At 35.6% G+C, this 23,039-nt stretch overlaps 1 protein-coding gene across 1 annotated transcript in view; it reads left to right on the top strand.

The window, feature by feature from the left end:
• Positions 1–8,163: 8,163 nt before the first annotated feature.
• LOC123318816 (molybdenum cofactor sulfurase 3) overlaps positions 8,164–23,039 on the top strand; it is a 51,751-nt gene continuing 36,875 nt past the window's right edge. Inside the window, exons 1-2 of the mRNA XM_044905561.1 lie at positions 8,164–8,628; positions 22,645–22,801. Coding sequence (XP_044761496.1) covers positions 8,547–8,628; positions 22,645–22,801 — 239 coding nt within the window. The 5' untranslated portion in view covers positions 8,164–8,546. The remainder of the gene's footprint in view (positions 8,629–22,644; positions 22,802–23,039) is intronic.

Raw genomic sequence — 23,039 nt, 5'->3', positions numbered from 1 at the left:
TACCAATCGGAGATTGCCGCGGCATCTGCGTCATTTTACAAGTCTCTACATGCAGCGGCTTGTACGGGTAGTCATACGAAATACGAATTCACGGCAGAAGCATGAGTTTTCAGGAGAACTTAATACTGCGCGTACAAAATTATAATGAATTGTACAATTTAAATGACAGAAATTATAGCAACCATTTTTTTTTTGTCCTTCATCAAGTGCGGAAATAAATGAACATATTCTCTAAAATCCTTCCTTTTTTACATATGTCATGTATCCACATTCGTCTACAATTCCTTCGCTTTTGAAACTCTTCTTCCTCCAGAACAAACGCTAGTTCCTCACCGCTTGAAGACATATTCGCAACTAATCTATTCCTCCGGCGATTCCGATGTAATATGTGCGATACCTTCATAAAAATTCCGCCGCTGCCGTGCCGTTCCTTCCATGCCGTCCGTCCGATGCCGATGTATGTGCGCTTACCTTAATATGGAATTCTACTTGTTAATCACAAATGGCGGAAGTTCATAATGGAGAAATTAATCAATTTTTTCTACAGTTATCATCAAATGATCTACCAATAAATGAACTCATGTGTTAATAAAATTATTATAAGTTGATCAGTTGTTAAATTTATTCTTCTTGTTTCACTGGGTAACATGGTGCGTTTTTCAAGGCAAGAATTGCCAGAAAAAGTCAAAAGAACTTAATTTACGGAGGGGCCAGTAGAAATTCACGTCTCGCTCAAGAGGGGTCTCCACCATTTTAGTGGTCAGTTCAAAAAGAGAAAATGAATATCTTACGTCAGAAACCACTAATTTATATGAGGTTTTCATAATAATTCAATTTAATCAGTTCGTCATCTCGGAAAGTCAGAAATTTTTTTATTCGTCAAACGTTCTTCATTGAAGAAGAACTATTAATTTATTTTATTAACTTTCCGAGGTGAAATTATCTCTTCTATGAATTTCCAGATGAAAAAATTTCTCGAAAAGTCTCGCCATGGCCTACAATTCGTATCCTGGTGAAATTGAAAAAACACGTTCTTTAAGTGCTGCCATCTTTTCGACGAAAGTGAAAACTATTGTAATATTCGTAAGTTCTACCATAGCCTACAAGAAGTCTACTAGAATTCTAGTAGGCTATGGTTCTACTTATCGTTCAAGTGTTCTGGCAACACCCCACATTCTGGTAGTCTTTCCCCCACAGATTATAGAGAGATAGTCCCGTGATATAAACTCCTCTTAAAAACAAAATGTTTGTCGGTCTACCATACAAACAAATCTGAATTATTATGCCTTAATTGATCACAGGAAGAGACAACAAAAACTAATAATTCATCAACCTGTCCTGAATTTATTATCGGTTATTTCTTTTATCAAATTCATTTATCCTTCTTGTTCCGAAGTTACATCAAGAGTAGGTACATATCAATTAAATGATTATTCGCTTCATAAATTTCCACTGATATCTATCTGGACGCTTCATCAAGAGATAACCATTACTTCATATTTAATACTACATTATGTTTACTCTCCAAGACTTGAATGTCAGTGATAGCCAAACTGTTCACTCTTTAACTTGATAACTTCATATGGTCCCTCACAATGTCTCTGCAGCTTCAGTGAAAACCTTTCCTCCTTTGTGGATTATGCAACCACACCAGACCTTCAGCGTTGAACCCATCTTCGATAGCCTTGATGTCGTAGTGCATCTTCATTCGGTCACTTACTTGCTGCATTTGATCGTTTCCTAATCTACTAACCATAGAGAAAGAGAAAGAGTCTCTGCTCTTGTCTCTGCTACTAACGTGGTCCTCCCCATCTAAGACTTCTCCAGGCTTGCGTCCAGAGTCCAGGTCACAAGGCAGTCTTATTTCTCAGTCGATGAAGTTTCTTTCCCGCTGGTGATCAGAAACTACTTTGGATAGCTTGTTTCCCCAAGGTCCGATTCATTCGTTCGACCAGGCCGTCTGATTGTGGATGAAGAGGTGTATAGTCCTTGTTTTATGAAGTCCCATTTTTCTGCATACTTCTTGGAATAACGTTGACTCGAAATTTCGGCTCTAGAGGTATTCCAAATCTTCAGAAGAACTCTTGATGAAGGCATTGATAGTTTTTAACATTTTTATTTGCTTCAACATTTAGCATTGAAATTTTTCTGAGGATGCTACTACTTAGTATAGTCCCTGTTGAATCTCCTTTATAAGTTTTAGACTAAACTCAACGCATCTCTTTCTCAAGTTATTTTCACATACTTGACTCGGACATTCTCTGCTCAAACGTATACCAAAGATGAGGATTTGCGTACATACATTCACTTCTTTCAAGGTATGTTTTAGGTAAATCATGTTGAGTTGATTTGTATCATCACAATACATTCTGTACAAAAGGTCAGCTGTGTAGCAATTGCCCTGAACCATATAACTTGAAAAATGCAGCTTCAGTTCTCCCCACAGCTCCAGAATCCTTTGACAAGAAGGTTCGGTTGAAAGCCAACGGGCTGCACATACTTTAAAAATTTTGAGGGGCTTTTTCCGCAATTTATGATCTCATAAATCTTCTTATATTCATCTTGCCTTTTAGGAGACATTGAAAACCAATTGTAAGTTCCTCGTACAAGAAACTCGATGTTTCTAGGCACAGTATTCACTGAGGCATGTGTAGGGAATGACATACTTATGCAACGAATTAACATCAAATTTTTCAAACCATAGTCTCTCTTGAGTATTTAACACCATTACATATATCGAACATCACGGAGGCATTATCTGTGCCGATTCCAACCATGTTAGCGATTGAGATTTTGAAATCTTTCAAAGAATTTAAGAGGACAACAACTAGATTTTTTGCATCTCCACTTGCTTCTCAATACTGTAATATCATACCTATAACGATTTCTAGTGTTTTTGATACCGATACAACTGTCGATTCATTTATAAGAAAACTATATTTTTGGTCACCAATACCTCTACCAATGATTTTGTGAAATAAGGAGCTAACACTTCCGTTATTATAATAACTTGGCTATCATCCATCGCTGTTAAATTAAGGAAGAAAAATTATTGGGAATATTGTATACTGTATATTTTCTATTGTTAAAATGATGACAATGCCGACGTTTCGAAACAGTTCGTTTCTTTTTCAATGCTGAAAATAAATACAAAAGTATATTATAAGACATACAATATGACATAACATGAAAATAAATTACCTAGTTACGATAGCAATATTGTACGCTTTTTAAAAAACATTTAGAGATTTTAAAGAAATCAAATATCGAGAGAGCAGGTACACAATGCAACAGACATCTATCTTATCGGTTTCTATATTTATGACAATGACTCTAACAACTAACATAAGGTTACAAAATATTTTTCACGAATAGACTCAACACTATTTACGAGGCCAGTAATTACTTTCTTAGTATATTATTATAAATTGTTCTTAGGTGTTGCACATCTTCTCTATGATTAAAGGTGTAACATCTTTTTATGTGGATCATCATATTTTCACTATCATCTCCATATTGTTTTATTCTATCAAGCGAATATTGTTTTATTTGACCAATATAACACTAGTTACATGTTACAATCAGCGCAGGGTTTCTTGTATACTACTCCCGATTCTATGTAAATTATAAGGTGTTTTAAATTTTAAATCGGTGAAAAATCTTTTTGTTGTGAATAAATTATAAAAAGCACACTTGACATTCAACCCCTCAAATATTTCGTTTACTCTGTGTGAAAGACCAGGTAAGTATGGAAAATTAAAGTAGGAAGAAACGGTCGTGTCTGAAGGAACCTCAACTATACGACTTCCGTTGGATGTGTGTTTTACACATCATTCTTTTAACTAAGTATGAGGGATAGTTATTCTGTTTCAAAATGTTTTCAGCCAACATACATAAAGTAAGTTCTTCCTATGAAACTTTGTGTTATATAATTTCAAAGCTCTTTTTATTAAATTCTCCATTATATTCGTTTTTTGTTGCATGCTATGATTGCTGTAAAAATATATGCATCTGTTGTGTACTAACAATGCAATAAATTATTATTTATTTCTCTGATTCAGATCCTTAAAGGAATATAACGTGACCCTTGTTAAAGATTTCTCCATGATGGGTGTAGGTCATGAATATAACCATTATTTTTATTGCCGTCGTCGGCAAAATTCACTGGAGAGTACAATAAAGAGGAAAGGGCACTTCGGTTGTTTATCTAACAACCTGTAGTAGGAATTAGTTGATTGCAGCACGAATAACATGTATCCTCTTTTGTGGACTTCCCTATGTTTAATGATCTATTAGTATTAAGGTATTTTGCACTGTACGTTGAAATTTCAAGAGAAAAGTATTCATCGACAAGATTTGGAATATGTTTCGATCAACATTGGGAGAGCTGTGCTTTTCGTAAATTTTTACTCTTTGGTCTAATAGTAGATATACACTTTAAAAATAAAAACGGTCATCATAGTGCCCCCAAATTTTCCACCCTAGAAGGTCTGCTCTAGTAATCGTGTACTCTCAATTGATATGATCTCCTCATTCTACTTAATGTTTTAATGAATATATGCTCATATTCATTCATCTTCTCAAGCCTTCTGCCCTTCTCGAAACCAACGATTAGTGGTTTTCCTCATTAGTACTCTCATTTTGTACCTCTCATAATTTATCAATTGTATCTTCTATTTTTCTGATGGACGTTCTAATAGTCCTCACTTGTTGCACACTTCAAGACCAACGTTATTTATGTTTATAATTATATATATGTTAATATTCTTGCTCTTCTGATATTGTTTATAATATTCTTGCTGCTCTTCTATTAACTTTTAATATTTCTTGCTCTGCTCATATTTGAATTATAATTATTGTTCGACTGACATTTAATGTATTGATCTCTCACTGAGGAGCAAAGTCAGACAATAATCAATTATCTGATAATACAGTCCACTACTAATTTAAAAAAATCTGAACATCCACGATTTTGAGGTTCAAATTTCACTGGGAATTCATCCTAAGAAGTTTTCATATCGAGAATTACGCTGGATATTATAATGTCATCGTTGTGTTAACATATTTTCACTACTAATTTCATCATACGTCCATTAGTTCATTTTTTTAGCAAATGGAAGCCAAATATTTATAAAATGTTCAAACAGAAAGCAGTTGCAGCGGTCATATTCGTGGATGAATTGGGTGATTCTGATTCATTGAATATTAAGAAAATATTCTCAATGATTGCCATTAAAAGTGTTAATATACATCAATTACATTACCATAAAAACATTTTTGTCGAAGCACACCTGCATTTCAGATTATTTTGAGAATTGGGTTGTCAGATATTTGGACTATGATTTTTACCTTCATTTTTGCATGACTAGGGAAACGTTTAAATTATTATTAAAAGAAGTTTACTTCTCGATACTCCAATTTTTTGATTTTCACAATTTCGGTGGACATCTTCTTTCTTTTAATTTATTGCATAACTCTGGTTTACTTTTTTGACCTCAAACTTCACACCGACCCCCTCAATGACTTATTGTTCATTGTTATGATAACGCAATATTTTTTTTATGTATGGAACTGATCTAGGCTAACTAGATAACAGTACATGCTCGTTTTACTTTAAATTGAAAGTAACTGTGAATTAGTTGATGGAACATGGAACTTCAGTAGTGACCATTTAAATGTGTGGTGATTTTCACGAACTAACAGAGTAGCTTGACATTATGGTTAATTGAGTACTTATTTCATTCATAAAAATTTAGTATCACCATGGCCATATGTGATTTTGCGATTATTCAATTTTCAGTAGGTACTGAAGTTAGCACACAATTACGCGTGGTGGCAAACAGCTCTTAGACGATAGCTTCTAAGCTGATTGTTTTTACCAGTGGCGGCTCGTGGTCATGAGAGCTGAGGAGGCTAATAGTTTTCGAGGAGTGTTGGAACAAACTCTTATCAGTCAATAAAGTATACTTCTTCAATATAATGAAAAGTTGCCAGTTCTAAGACTAATTTTCAATGCAAGGGGATGCTATATGCTCCTTTGACTTGTTATGCCTTTCGATAGAACGCGGTATATTTTTCAAATCTGAAAACCCCGTTTTGAACCATGAAGTATATTCTGTTTGATGAGAAAATAGTAAATATGGCCAGCAGAATAATTTTTCCCGTTTGATCGATCCAGTTAACCAATCACATTTATCGTACCAAACAACACTGAAACCTCTATTCTGACGATTTTCGGTAGACTTTAGTGTAATTAAATTTGGTGGAGCTCTTGTAAAGGTTTTAACAACGTGTACAGTTAATTCTCAATATTCAATTCCATTTTATTTTTTGATCCGTATCAGTACTTACCCCTAACGCCCTAACAGAACAACCTATCTTAACAAGAATATATCACAAATTTCCCGAAGTTCCAGTTCTCCACGAACTCGTTACATTCAAATTGAAAACATAACAACTACCGCCGGACAACGCCCCCCCCTACCGCCGGAGATCATGCGAAGACGGCACGAAAGAATCGATGGAGAACAGGGGAGCTGTGCCTCCTCTGGTACATTTTACGGGCAAAGATTATAGAGTTAGGTAACTCTATAATCTTTGTTTACGGGCGAATATGGTACAGTAAGTCAGCTGAATTCTTGTTCGGCTAGTATGTGAGTCCAGAGAACGTATGCGTGAGTTACACTATCAACGGAAGCAGCAGGCCCAACAGCCTCCGTCCGAATAGGCAGTCCTAGGAAATATTCACATTCGACGCGGCGGACGCGTACGCGGCCGGTGGATTATATGATTGTTATGCTGGATTTTTATGAGCGGAGGACCGAAAAATGAACTAATTTTTATCTGAATATCTAGTTCAGGTGTTCGGAAAATTTATATAGAAAATAAGGACATGCCCAAAATGAATGTTTTTTAGCTCTAAGTTTTATGAGGAGGCTTAGCCTCCCTTACAAAAAGAAGGAATACTGTATAAAAAGATATACAGTACTCCAAGCGCCTAACCGGACGCATCGGAAGAATGAAATATTAATGGAATCAACAATTCCGAAGGAATTGTCGTTCCAATAACGTGAGTTAGTCATGAACTATCATAGGAAATCCCAGAGAAGTCGAAAAATTCAAGTGCAACTGTAGACCGGTTTCGGGATCATTTTCCCTCGTCAGTACAGTATAGCACTGAATCTCTCGATCGGAGGATGGTGGTCTTATGCGATCTTGGGACGCCGCTTTGAGATATCTCATCACGATACGCCACCTGTCACGCAAAGACTGAACCAAACCTCACTTTCTCTGCAGACTCCTACAACAGTTCATGGCTCCCAAGTTCAACTACTTCCCGCAGTCATCGAATGTGCAAACATCCATCAAGGACCACGGGCGAATTGAGGGGGTTGGCTCACTATGACCATACTCTGGTCCGGAGAATTCAATACAAAAAGAAGGAATACTGTATAAAAAGATATACAGTACTCCAAGCGCCTAACCGGACGCATCGGAAGAATGAAATATTAATGGAATCAACAATTCCGAAGGAATTGTCGTTCCAATAACGTGAGTTAGTCATGAACTATCATAGGAAATCCCAGAGAAGTCGAAAAATTCAAGTGCAACTGTAGACCGGTTTCGGGATCATTTTCCCTCGTCAGTACAGTATAGCACTGAATCTCTCGATCGGAGGATGGTGGTCTTATGCGATCTTGGGACGCCGCTTTGAGATATCTCATCACGATACGCCACCTGTCACGCAAAGACTGAACCAAACCTCACTTTCTCTGCAGACTCCTACAACAGTTCATGGCTCCCAAGTTCAACTACTTCCCGCAGTCATCGAATGTGCAAACATCCATCAATTTCCTATGATAGTTCATGACTAACTCACGTTATTGGAACGACAATTCCTTCGGAATTGTTGATTCCATTAATATTTTAGCCTCCCTTGCCTCCTCTGACGAGCCGCCCTTGGTTTTTACTGACAATTTTCAACACAATACTTGTATGCATTGTCCATGAAAATAAAGTATATTATTATTATTATTCTTCCAGACTAAAAGAGTAATTTTTTCCTTAAATATTGAAAGGCATCATGAATTATTTAATTGTATGTAGAAGAGATCATTTTGAGTACTGCTGTAGCATGTGCCCAGTGTTATTTACTTATCCGAAAGGAACGATTATTTTAATTAATCACTCAATAATATTATTGGGGAAGTCTAAAACCTAGTAGTCTAGAAGTAGAATAATAACGGCTCCTTCCACTGTTGGTTTCACTAACCTTCAAACTTTTCCGAGATCTCACCTTGACACTCTGATGCACTGTGTTAAACCCATCTTTAACTTACATTATACGTTTTATCCTACGGTGATGTGTTGTGATAACGTTGCTTAGGTGAAACAATAATATTCAGAAATTTCGTAACTTTGTTTTGGATGAAACCTCATGTTATAACGATCACGAGATGAAGTAGGACATAAACAACTCATAAATAAGAGAATTACTGTATATTCTGTTCCACATTGACGCAGGAATTAAAAATTATTTTAGTGAAATGGACAAATTCACTTCATTTGAATCGGTTTATAGTGATGAACAAAACAAGTTGATTGAGAGGGAGTTTCAAAGAATAAAAGGTAAGTCAACATGTAATAATGTGGAAGACTAATGTCTAACTGTTCTGGCCTTAACATTATTTGCTGTTTTGAAAGAAGGCGAGATTACAATGCGGAATTGCAGAGATATAATAACTGCAGCAAATGCATAATCACTGATGATTTTTCTATTTAATTAAAGGCATCAGGATCGGAGTAATTGAAGATATTGCTAATTATTAATAGGATATAACATCTTCTAGTTTCTTCATTATAAACATTACATCCCATAAACATACTAGACTAGGGAACCGATGGAGATTTTTCCAAAAATTTCAACTAAACAATCTATAATCTCGGTGGTACTAGAGTACTAAGAGTGGCAGTTAAACACGAAGAAGATTTTATTTCAAACACGACACCCTGTATTTAAGGTCACATAAGATGTAGTACAAAAATCTCCATCTAAGTATCTAACTGCGATTTTGAACAAGTTAAAACATTTCACCCAAGACTTCATACGTCAAATTTGAGACAAATAAATTGATAGCTCCAAAACCTTGAGATTTGGGATTTATAGACGTTCAAGTAAACCATAGTTGAAATTTTGTGGAGAATCTAAAAATGTAATAAAATGAAGGGTATCGAATAATAAATGTCATTCAGTTGAATGACCGGAAGTTCCCGGTTTAAGCGGAAGAATCATCCAGACCAGATTATTATATTGAATTTATGTGGCCCACAATTAATAAATTCCTGATTAAACTAAAATCTGAATAAAATGATTTCCATCAACACGTATTAGAGTTTACCTTCATCTACCTGAAGATGATTCTGCCATAACGGAACAGTGGTTGAAAAACTCATGGTAGTAGCAATTATGTAATTCACTTCTTAGTTCGAGAATATTTCACTTGCATCGATCCTGGCCATTCAGAAAAAAAAACCGCATTCTATTTTATCGATACTTTTAGTGGATATTGTGTGTGAAACACCCTGTATGATCGGAAATTGAATGATTCCCATTACTTATTCATTGATATCAAATAATTAAATGCGGCAGCACAGAAAATTTTATGGAACGCTATCAAATTATACTCCATGCACTTTTATTTCAGCACTAGGTTGGCCATGGAAATTTGACACATTTCACTCTGTATAGTAGGAAAATATGGGGTTATGTATACTTCATTCAAATTTATTTTAGCAGTCGGTTGGCCATGAAATAATTTTCTCAAGTTTTTGTAACTAGAACGAAGTTAGGTTGGCACACATGAAATGTCGTTAATGTCATAACGCCGTTGCCACAACTAATATCAATTTTTATTACGAAAATGCCGAAAATGATCGAAAAAAGAGGCAGGGTTTCAGGAAGTGCTATTTAGAATTCAGGTCCGCTCATTCAAATAGTCATACCCTGATATTCTAAAATCCACAATACCTCAGACGGTAGCGAACATATTCAATGTAAGAGAATTTATATAATGTTTCATCTGAATCTAAACGACATATATTTCAGCTGGATATTTCCACAATCAGAAAGATTGTGAATGAAGAGGATGACAAAGAATTTCCTTCTATTGGGAGACCCAAAAAAGTGATGGCATTTGAGAATTTTATGTTTGAGTGAATTAATGCGAAAAGCTTACTTTCGATTTTCGATAAATGTCATCGGAGAATAAGTTCCCTAAAATGTCATTTGACTTGTGCTATACAATGTAAATGTCTTAAGGTACTAATAAATACCTATAATTATTATTATTACATCAATGTATTAAGATGAATAGCCACAAATACGCGCAAGTTGCCCTGTTACTTGTTTATTCATGTGAAATTTTTGTTCAAAGGTGAAGTTCATCTTAACTTGAAACTTCCTTCAATTCCTTTTACTTCCATTGATGTAAGATGATTTTTGTTGAAGAATTTAACATTCTTGTAATTATCTGTTAATTCCTTCGGGAGATACCCATTCCTAACCACTGCATCATAAGCATTTCATCTTCGGGTTAATATTTTTGAAATCTACAAATGATGTAAGCCAAAGAAGATAACGAACATTAACTCTCCTCAAGCTAGTGTATATTATGATATTATACTGATCTCTTGTATTTTCCATGCAAATAACTGGATTTGGTATGCCTTCAATCAGTTTGTATAAACTTCAATTATGTTCGTCACATATTTTCCGAAGAGATTCGACATTGTGATAAAATACGTAATAACAGAAACTTTTACGTAGAACGGGCAACATAGCGTTGATTTAAGACCCAAAAATGTTCTGACAATCTTCATAACCCCACATTTTCGTACTATACAGAGTGAAATGTGTCAAATTTCCATGGCCAACCGACTGCTAAAATAAAAGTGAATGAAGTATAGCTTGTCAAAACATTTTTGGGTTTTAAATCAACGCTATGTTGCCCGTTCTACGTAAAAGTTTCTGTTATTACGTATTTTATCACAATGTCGAATCTCTTCGGAAAATATGTGACGAACCTGATTGAAGTTTATACAAACTGATTGAAGGCATACCAAATCCAGTTATTTGCATGGAAAATACAAGAGATCAGTATAATATCATAATATGCACTAGCTTGAGGAGAGTTAATGTTCGTTATCTTCTTTGGCTAAAGTTTGAATACGTTACATCAGTTGTAGATTTCAAAAATATTAACCCGAATATGATATGCATATGATGCAGTGTTTGGGAATGGGTATCTCCCGAAGGAATTAACAGATAATTACAAGAATGTTAAATTCTTCAACAAAAAATATTTTGCATTAGTAAAAGGAATCAAAGGAAGTTTCAAGTCAAGATGAACAAAAATTTCACATGAATAAACAATTAACAGGACAACTGGCGCGTATTTGTGACTGTTCATCTTAATACATCGATATAATATAATAATAATAATTAGGTATTTATCGGTACCTTAAGACATCCACAATGTATAGGACAAGTCAAATGAAAAATAGAAAAATCAATTTTCGGGAACTTATTCAACGATGACATTCATCGAAAATCCTGTTCGCATTAATTCACTCAAACATAAAATTCTCAAATGCCACCACTTTTTTGGGTCTCCTAATAGAAGGAAAATCTTTGTCATCCTCTTCGTTCACAATCTTCCTGATTGTGGAAATATTCAGCTGAAATATAAGTCGTTAAGATAGATGAAAAATTATATAAATTCTCTTACATTGAATATGTTCGCTACCGTCTGACGTATTGTGGATTTTATAATATCAGGGTATAAGTATTTGAATGAGCGGACCTGAATTCTAAATAGCACTTCCTGAAACCCTGTTTCTTTTTTCAATCACTTTCGGCATTTTCGTAATAAAAATTGATATTAATTGTGGCAACGGCTTTACGACATTAACGACATTTCATGAGTGCCATAGTGCCAACCTTACTCCGTTTTAGTTACAAAAACTAGAGAAAATTATCTCATGGCCAACCGACTGCTAAAATAAATGTGAATGGAGTATAGTTACAAAAACTTGAGAAAATTATTTCATGGCCAACCGACTGCTAAAATAAATGTGAATGGAGTATATATAATAATTTTTTCCTCGCGTCAATTGTAATCTGTACCCAATTTTTAGTGGAAATAATAAACTAAAATTGAAAAAGTTGACCTCTTGTCGAGCCTCTTGTAGAGAATCATGTCAGAAATTTCATTGAATCGAATATTCCCCACAAAGAAACGAATGAAAATTTCGTGACATACTATGTTGGTTGAAATTCAATCAAGGACTGAATAATTTGGAGATTTATGCTGGATGTTCGAAGGGATAAAATTTACCCCTAATGATTTTCTAATAATGAAATGGAGGTTTCAAGTTACAAGTTCCTAACTCGTTGCCTCGATGCAATTATTTCTGGGATTTTAAATTCGTTTTCCCATTTCCCAAGAGCCAAAGTTGGTCGTAGAAAGAAGCCCGAAAGTTTTCCATTACCAAACATTAGATCTTAGAATTTTCCAAATCCAATTTGGTTATTCGCGAACACCTAACTGATGAAACCCAACCGATGACAAGGAATAACTAAGTTTACAATTGAAACAGGGGAAAACATGTTCTGTAGTCAAAATCTCATTACGAAACCATTTTGAACAACACGGACAGATTCACAATCATCTGTAGAAGTAACCGAACGGAGAGCGAACTTTTTAATATCGTTACTCACTTATTCTCTTTGATGCCTCAAGTACTCCTCTCAGTTTATTTTATCCAGCTCCGTTGAAATAGATCCAAGCAATGAGATTGATGGGGTGTTAGATTCGACTCCCATTTTGTTATCAGTTTTTCATAAGTCATAATGGAAATGAGAATAGTGTAAAAATTTAAATAGGTTATGAATTCGGCTCATGCCTTCCATGTAAAGGAAAAATTTTATATTACAACAATGTATAATATTTAATGTACTTTCTGATCTAAAATACTTGAAAGTGAGGTTGACACAATGTCAGCTGTCATTAAATATACTAATTTGTGAATGGAAGGCTACGCTGTTGCGAGTTTTGTAGGGCAAGTATCAGAATGGTCCTTCTGTATAAGTATTGAATTTTTTACCTATTTCAGTATATTCGAATTACAGTAAACTCGAATCCATATAAAATTTACGAATAATCTACAGATCTTTTAGAACAAAAACCGTATGCACATAATAGATGATAATAGTAAGCCAGGCGATCTAACTTTTGGGTGGATCTATCTTCTACCACCAAATCGATTTAAATAAATCATAAACTAAAAAAATCAATCAATCAAATCAACCCGATTTATACACCGTAGTGATGTTTTTTCGCGGGCCGTCCAGTTTCAAGAACGACTATTCCACCACGGTCAGTACAGTATGTCTGATATCAATGCTGCACTCTGTTAATTTTTTCCCTTATTTAGAATAGAATGCCGAATTATATCATTTCATGTATTCCAAATCTAGTCGTTGATTTAATGTTCATTACAACAAATAGTTCGATCAACGCACTAGTCCTCTATTCTCTGCTTTGCAAATCAGAAAACTGTTTTTGACCCGCAAAGTTCATGAACAGACAATTCGGGAGGCTGCAAGAGAAAATCGAAGAAGGGTAATTTTGAAGTGTTGCATCGAAGGCTTATTCTTCTTTTCTTTGAAGTTTACGGGAAATTTCTTCTTCTTCATCATTCTTAAACTTTGTCCACGACTGCTTAGGCCATTCATTCATCTCTTTCAAATATAGCCAAAGATATACTGTGCCAACTGGACACAGAACGCTCCCGAAAATCCTCAGACTTTTTCGCCGACAGCTGAACTCATCGCAGCTGTTTTGGAGGTAAACACAAAGCAATGAAAACAGCAATTAGGGAGATCGGCCACCGAATGCGGAGTTGTGCGAAGCTAAGCATTTTCAATGCTAAATGACGAGCTGCGTCACTCGATTCGTAGCTTGTCGATTATATTAGTACTGAAAATGCTCAGCTTCGCGCAACTTCGCATTCGGTGGCCGATCCGCCTTAACAAGCCTGGCGAAGTTGCAGCCTAAAACAGTTTTAGAAACATAAAACGCGAGGTCCGCCAAGAAATAAGAAAAATAAAGGATAGGTGGAGAGAAAAAGCTAGGGAAAAGCTTACGCCGATAACCATGACTATAGGCGTTTTTTCGAAGCTATTAGAACTGTTTATGGTCCAAGCAGAAAAGCTAACTTCCCTATAACAGATGCTCATGGAGATATCCTAACTGATGATAGAAAAATTCTCGAAAGATGGAGGGAGCATTACTCTCAGGTCTTGAATTAAAATAACGACTCGGAATTATCCATCTTAGACCGGCTTCCCGCGTATAGACCGATGACAGCGCTTGCTGAAATGTCAATGTCGGAAATCATAAGTGCGATAAGAAATATGAAAAATAATGAGTCACCAGGTCTATACGGCGTTTCAGCGGAAATATTCAAAGCCTTGGATGAAGACATTGTCAATAGTCTCCTAACACTATTACGCAAGATCTGGGAACAAGGAGATGTGCCACAAGACTTCAGAGACGCTTTAGTTATCAATCTATAACGCCATTCAGACGAATTTTCAGATCAACCGAAAGAGCCTGCTGCTAAGCAGATCTTGGAAATTTCAATACGCAATCGGATTTTATATAAAAAATTTTTAAAGAGACCTTTTTGTTTGTTTAGCGGCCTCAATAATATTAGAGGTAGCGATGGTAAATAATGAAGGAATAAGGATTTTATATATTTTGGACTCAATTATTCCAATTTTTTGCGATGTCGTTCGTAGCTAATTGAAATGTGAAGTTCTGTGGAAAGCTATCGGCTTAGAGTAAAAGTCAGTTTTTATGTGACCATCATCTCTTATTAGCCAGATGGCAAGGAATGGGATTCTACCATTTACCTCAATTTTGCTTGTGAATTGTAGATCACTAAGGAAACTGTTAAACTCACAGCACAGTACACAGTTTCTATTTTCTCGAGAGGGACTGCCATGATTATGTCATCCACATAGACAAATATGAACGGTACACAAAAGTTTAGAGTGGGCAAAACAAACTTTATGAGGCTGTTCATAATTATGTAAGCTAAAATCGGCAAAGCCGCGTTGCCCATAGCAAAGCCTCTGATTCGCGCATAATATCTCTTGTTATACTGAAAATAATTATTTCTGAATATAAAATTGATAATCATAATCATCATGTCGAGCGAAACATCTATAAAAATATTAAATACCTACGAGGATGTATTGATATCTAGTTAGCCTAGACCAGTTCCATGCATAAAAAAATATTTCGTCACCATAGCAACAACGAACAATAACTCATCAGAAGTGTCAGTGTGAAGTTTGAGATCAAAAAAGTAAACCAGAGTTACGCAATAAATTAAAAGAAAGAAGATGCCCACCGAAATTGTGAAAATCGAAAAATTGGAGTATCGAGCCATCATCAAGTACCTGTATTTAAAAGGGTTAAGGGGAGGGCAGATTTACGAAGACATGCTTAATACCCTTGGTGATCAATGTCCTTCGTATGCGACCGTGAAAACTTGGACTAGAAGCTTCAAAAGAGATAAATTTTCCATTGAAGATGATGACCGATCGGGAAGGCCGGTTTCTGTGTCAGTCCCCGAAAATAACGATGCAGTTAATGACATGATTTTATCAGACCGTCGAATTCGGCTAAGGCCCGGTACTTTCACCTTCGAATAAATTTTATTCACTGTCAATAAGTATCCGTCAAATAATTTCCTATCTGAAGGATACCTTATTTCGGTGCTTTCAGATGAAATTATTTGACGAATAACAATTCTGTTAAAACACGGTTTACTACTTTTCACTGATTAATGTAAAATAAGAGACCGCATTGTAGAAATTGTCATAATTCCAACTACAAAGCAAATATTTCGTGAAAATCACACGAAAAATAACCATACATCCAGAATCTTAAAAATTCAACCAATAATGACGTACCGACATTCGATCTATGACAAATAAAATCTTATTAACGAGTTTCAGTGACAGATTTATTCGATGAATAACACTATCTGAAAGTGAAAAGACTGCATTTTTACTTATCCTAAGAATAAGACTTATTTATCGAATAAATTTAGTTATTCGCACGTGAAATTACCGGGCCTAAAACGGATATCTGAAGCACTGAATATTTCATACGAACGCGTTCATCATATATTCAATTATTTCAAATCAATTCAGAATATTTGTTATTTTCATCATCATATATATAACGCCACAGGGCTTTCTTGTTTTTGATGATGAAAATAACAAATATTTTGAATTGATTTGAAATATTTTATATCAATCAGATTGCTGGAAACAGTCCGACTCAACTGCTCTTTCACAACACGCCGTGTCTGAGGGACATAAGTTTGATTTCGGAAACGCAAATATTCTGACCGGGAAGAATAATTAGTCTAAAAGGAATTTCAAAGAGAAGCTCTTCATCAGGGGACACCCTGATTCAATCAATGCGCTGTCTGGTATAGGTTCATTGAAGATCGCATATTCTAATCTCATTAAAAACATTTAATTATAGTTCTTCTACGACATACCATTTTCCATCTTTTTCATTTCTGTTTTGTATTTCAATTAATGAACCTGCAAACCGGTACGTCAGCGCTGTGTTTCGTGATCCCGATATGAAGAGATGTTTTTATAATTACACCTTGTAATGAAGGGGTAGTTTTATGGCAAAAAAATACCCCCTCGTTTTAAAATAATCTTTTTAGTTTTATTTCAGTAATTTTATTCTTGAAATAATTTCGAGATAGATATTTTCAGTTTCCAATTCAGCATTCCGGCATCGTTCGGAATTGTAAACATTCCGCACCGTTTTTATTCCGTTTTCAGTTCTGAAAAACGATGTCGCACCGTATAAAACATCCTGAATTGGAAGATGTTCCACCGCAGGTCACTTCACTTACGAATGACTGCCCCGAGTGCGAACGTGATAATTCTGCCTATCAAGAAATTCGAGTTTTCGTTTAGAATCCAGAATATAATTTGTTCTTTCTTCTCTTTTGTTTCATTTTTATTTGGGGCACTCGTAAATTTACGACGACACTCCGTCCTTTTTTTTTTATATATTATTGGAAATTCAGCTTCCCTTTCTACCCTTCCTATTCCCCAGTTTAAGTTCCACTCCTACTGCTATTAAAGCACCCCGCTGGCGTGGATACTCAGGGGGTGCATAACGTACTTTGGAGTGGCTGAACTTCCCGCGTCCCTTGCTCCTTAACGTCCACTCCTACTGCTATTACATCACCCCGCTGGCGTGGATACTCAGGGGGTGCATAACGCACTTTGGAGTGGTTAACCCTCTTTCCTTCCTTGTTTCCCAACGCTCACTTCTGCTGTTATTAAAGCACCCCGCTGGCGTGAATATTCAGGGGGTGCAGAACACACCTAGGGGTGAGCTGTCGTGAATCTGTGCCGTCTTGTTTCATCCCCTAACCTGGCTAAGGTCCGATACCTATCCGTTAAGTGTCTGTCTTAGGTTCTGGCTGGCGAACACGTTCGTAAACCCCGTATCACGTTTGAGATCGGATACCCTGTTTCACTCCGTCCGTTTTGATCTGTGAATTCATGAATATTGTCGTTTGTATTTGATTCCGAGATAAAACTGTCCAAGAGTAGAAAGTAGACTGTTTCCGTTCAAACCATTATCTAGCGTCTTTCACTGTACGGATTTTTGTAATATTGCCATTTGTGTTTCCTTTTACGAGTCGACAATCATAATTTGTATACGTTGATTAAGGCTGGAAACGCACCGGATGCAACATTTTGTTGCGAGACGTTGCGCATCATTTTGTCTCGCAACAAAATGTTGCAAGCTAAAATTTAACTATCTTTCGCTTGCAACATTTCGGTTGCAACAAATTTTTCCTAGTGTATTTCTGCAGTTTGACAGGATCACAAGTATTTCGACTTTCGTGTTTTCGAGGTGAATTAATTTGTATACGTATAGAAAATGGACCACCAGAATATCATTATATGGCAATTTCTTCAATTACTGGAACCTGAAAAGAAGATTTGGATATATCCTTTAAACAAAAAAAGAAATATACTGGGATTCATTGGAGAGCTCAGGAATGATCCAGAGAAATTTTATAACTATTGCCAAATGAACATCGAAACTTTCGACCATCTTTTGAGTTTAATCAAAGAAAAAATTCGCAAGCAAGATACGAATTATTATTATTATTCATATTATACTTATTATTCATTATTATTGTTATTCCGGAGAGTTTGGAAGTCATGAAGACTATTGAGAAATGTCCTATAGTATATAACATTACTAGCAAGGTAAGAGGGTTTTACCTCCTTGAGCCAGTAAAACCCGTTATCTTGCGTGTATTGTTTTATATTTTATTTGTTTCTCATTTGTAAACAGGTTAGATAAATTCCAAAAAAATATCAATAATTTGTCGCAAATGTTGTAAGCTATGGAAGCGTTGCTATGAACTTGTCTGTTTATTTTTCTTTACATTTGTTTTGGCGAAAGCGAAAATGAATGTACCAAAAGAAATTATTCAGGCAGCCAGCAGTGTAGCTTCAAGTTTATTACCTGCAAAATCAGCTTCAAGGTACGAGCAAGAATACGACGACTTCAAAAAGTGGCAAAACAAAAATAGTGTGATTGGGGTAACTGAAGATGTTTTGTTGGTCTACTTGAATCAACTATCAGCTAGATTCAGCCCTAATACTTTATGGGCAAAATGGTCTATGCTGAAAAGCTGCTTGGAAATGTAAGAAAATGTCCCTGTTCGCAGGTTTGTTTTCCTTAAAAAATTTATTGAAAAATATGACGTTTCGTTGTCATTTGCAGATTTCAAAAAGGAATAGCGTTTCTGAAACGAAAAAATGAGCATTATACGCCAAAAAAGGCCAAGGTATTAAGTAAAGAAGAGGCTGAACAATTTCTTTTACATGCTCCTGATGACCAGTGGTTGCTGGCGAAAATTGTAACAATATTTGGGATTTTTGGATGTTGTCGATGTGACGAAATTCTCTCCTTAAACATAAATGATGTAGAAGATATGGGAAAATACGTTATTGTGACATTGCGGCAAACAAAAAATTTAACAACAAGATTCACCATAACCGATTCACCATAACCAAGCCCTGCATGTTATACAGAAAATATGTAAATCTTCGGCCTCCTGGGACAGAAAGCCTAAGTTTTTTTTTGACCTACCGACATGGAATGTGCATTTCCCTTAATGCTGGCCAGCACACTATTGGTGGTGTCCCAAAGCAAATAGCGAAATATTTAGGTTTAAAAGATCCAGAGTTATACACCGGCCACTCCATAAAGTAAGTCAATGGGTGTGTTCTGTGGGCCACTCTTTTCGCAGAACTGGAGCTACTATAGTTGCGGATTCGGGTGGAGATATTTTAGCACTAAAGCGTGCAGGAGAGTGGAAGAGCACCGAAATTGCGATGATTCGGTCAACAAAAAAATCGAAATGTCTAGCAAATTATTTGGAAGTAAGGAGAGTACAAATGTTCTGCAGTCCTCGAGTTCAGCAGTTTCTGAGTCAACAGATGGTTCATCATCATCAGTATCAACTCTTTCATCATCCAAAATCTGTGTAACTGGAAATAACAATTGTACCATTTTCAACATATATGACGATAACTTGTGAAAATTTTGCAAGTTAACTGTCAGTTTTACAAGTTAATGACTTGATAAAATAAACTTTCTTGATTAATATTGTGTTTTTGGAAACTGACGTTTACAAATAAGAAACAAATAAAAACATTAACTGCACTGAATAGTACAGGTATAAATTTTCTTGCATTGGTGACGCAATGAGATACAGTATGCCTCATAATGTAAAAGCAAAAAGTGACCTAAATCAACTATTGACTAAAGTATAGTTTGTATTATTTCTACTCATCATCTGGACAACAGAACTTCGATCAATAGATCAATCCTCTACTATGTTGCAAGGTGAATGTTGCAACCTCTTCGGCAGGGCTGCTTCGCCTTTTTGTTGCGAAACGTCTCGCAACGTTGCAAGCAGTGACTTTCTTCCCATTTCATTCTGAAGGGAACGAGAAGCTTGCAACATCTTGAAACAAAATGTTGCATTCGATCAGTTCGAACCTTCGGTAGAGCACCTACTAAATTTGATGCGAAACACCTCGCAACATCTCGCAACGTCTCGCAACGTTTCGAACCCGTCTTGCAAGCGGTGCGTGCCGTCCCATTTGATTCTGAAGAAAATGCGGAGCTTGCAACATCTCGCAACATCCCGCAACGTCTCGCAACAAAATGTTGCATCCGGTGCGTTTCCAGCCTAACTTGTTTATCATTTATAAGGTGTGTTGTTGGAATTTTGATTTTAATTTTGCAATTGTTTTTGGTGAAGTGCTGTAAATTATAATTCAGTGTTTTAATCAGTGTTTATAAATATTATATTATATGTATTACTTAGCTCAAATATTAATTTAAATGATGTGGTTGATTATCTTTAGCTTCGTGTAATTAATTGTTGGATAATTTTTAGCATGAGGAAGTGAATAACATTCCCAAAATATAGCTATTGAATAAATTGTAAATAAGAGAGTTCTTTGCAACTGAAAAACATCGAAAACGATACAAGCTTGTACTTCGTTCAAAATGTTTTTCATGATGAGATTTTCACTACGAGCATGTTTTCCATGATTTCAATTGTAGGTACACTTGGTGATTCCTTGTCATCGGAAGGTTGTTATCAGTTAGGCGGTTGGATTTAAAAAATTCTAAGACCAAATGTTTGGTAGTGCAAAACTTTCGAGGCTTCTTTTAACTTGGGCTCTTGGGAAATAGGAAAAAGTGTTTAAAATCCCAGAAATATTCACATGGAGTCGAGAAGTCGAAAGTTGAACCATTTATATCTTATCTATATTTAATAAAGGGTTCACACAAAAAATTACCAAATCATCCCCATAGCAGCAACAATAGGTCTCTCGACCCCTCGTAGCGGGTGCATGAAAAACTCAAACATGAAAATTTTCTTAATGCAAAATAAAACTTGTGCCAGAATTCTTCCACAAAATGGTGAATACAGAATATATTAATTTTAAGCGTTTCTTTTTACTCACTCTCTATATCTTCATGAATACATTGCAGATTACCTCGTGGCTTTCTCCTGAATGAAAGTTTCATTCAAATATATTGCCCATGAAGCTCGATACTTCATCGTTACTTTTATAAAAATATAATATTGATGATATTGCGAAATTACCTACGGTCTCCTTGAAACTTATATTAGAAAACCTTCCTGACGTCCGTTGCTAGAGGTTGGATTTGGGACTCCAATTTCCCTTTTTCCATTAAATTTTCATGAAACGAAAATTGGAGACATCGCAGGGAATTACTTCATAGTATCCCCATCATGATGCTGGAACTTGCGTGAACTTAGTACAGTACAGTCAGGTAATCAATGGCCTGAATGCAAGAAGAAAAAATTTCATATACCCTCCAAACTTTTAATTAATATCGAATACGGAAGGTTAGTTTCCCAAATCGTTGAAATCCGAATAATTGTAATGATTATACGATAGTAAATGTGGCACCAGAAGATGCTATTGTGAAAGCGAAACACGTGTTGTGGTTCAAAAACTCATTTTGTGAAAATCGTATAATCTGTTCGATAAGCTTTTTAATGAAGGGCTTCTTTACCATTGACAAACCTCCTATCCCCATCTCGAAATTAGCTCTGGAACAAAAAACCAGAGCAGAAAACGAGGAAGAAAAAAATAAATAATACAGCTTTCATCAAATTGATGATAGCTAAAGAAAAAATAATTAATCATAGGTACATAACTTGTTCTCCAATTGCACTGTGAAGAACATCATCTCAGCCTCAAAAATTCTCTTCTGATTTTAGAAGGAATCATCGTCAGAAATCCCTTCAGCATTGAAATTAAGAATATTCCAAATCTTGCTTTCGACCTGGAGGGTCTTTCAAACATGTTGGGTCTTCCAAGTGATAATTATTCTGTTCTTCAGCAGATTGTCTATGTTCTTCAGTTGTTCGAGGAACGCTAAAGGACCCTTATATTGTGGAATCATCTCCCATAGATATATCAGTGATTATTCATTAGAAAACACGAGAAAGAAATTCAACAATTTCTCTCAGTAGAGTCTCATGTGCTTTGAATACCTTCGAACTCGTGAGTCGTGGAGCTTGCTTGGGCAGATACCAGGTGGCAAAGTTAACTGAAAATAATAATATATGTTTTGAAGAATGTTATTCTGAAGTTATATTATAAGTGACAGACACTTTCCATGGGCCAAAACTCTTGCCAGACGCTTTGAAGCTGCACAAAAGATAAATGAACTTTACTTATTTTCATCTCGATCTTATGATATAGGCATTCTAAACTCCTATATTCTAAAAAACATTAGATTGCCAAAATTTCGATTATCCAAAATCACTTAGGTCCACATTATTTCCGATAATCGAGACTGTACTGAACTGCAATACATTGATGAATCTCCCCATGAATTTGGAATTATAGATCACAACGTCCAAGGTTGAAAGATTTATTTGTTGCAGATGAGCACTTCTTGGACCATGCTGGAGGAACTCTCTACTCTGAGAAACAGGTGGATAATATTATGACAGATCTGAAACAATCTCTATTGTGTAACCCGCATGGCAAAAATTTTCCGAGCCAGAAAACTGAGGACGCTATTGATATTATTAGATTTAGGTGAGTTGAAAAGCAACTGTAATTAAATAACTAAATTCAGAGCTGTCAAGATGAGTTCCACCTTATTTTGGCAAATAAATACTCTGGGTATTTTGTACCAAGTTATATATATATTAATTTTGCGATCAGCCATGAGTCTTATCTTATACAATTATTTAGACAATAGGAGTAATTTTTTTTCTACTTCATACCGTTTTTTATGCCGTATAAATTCTGGGATATTGAAATTTTTTTCATA

The sequence above is a fragment of the Coccinella septempunctata genome, chromosome 8, assembly GCF_907165205.1.
Source record: "Coccinella septempunctata chromosome 8, icCocSept1.1, whole genome shotgun sequence".
Taxonomy (NCBI): Eukaryota; Metazoa; Arthropoda; class Insecta; order Coleoptera; family Coccinellidae; genus Coccinella; species Coccinella septempunctata.
Note: the sequence above shows the minus strand (reverse complement) of the source record. Positions and strands in the feature narration are given on the sequence as shown.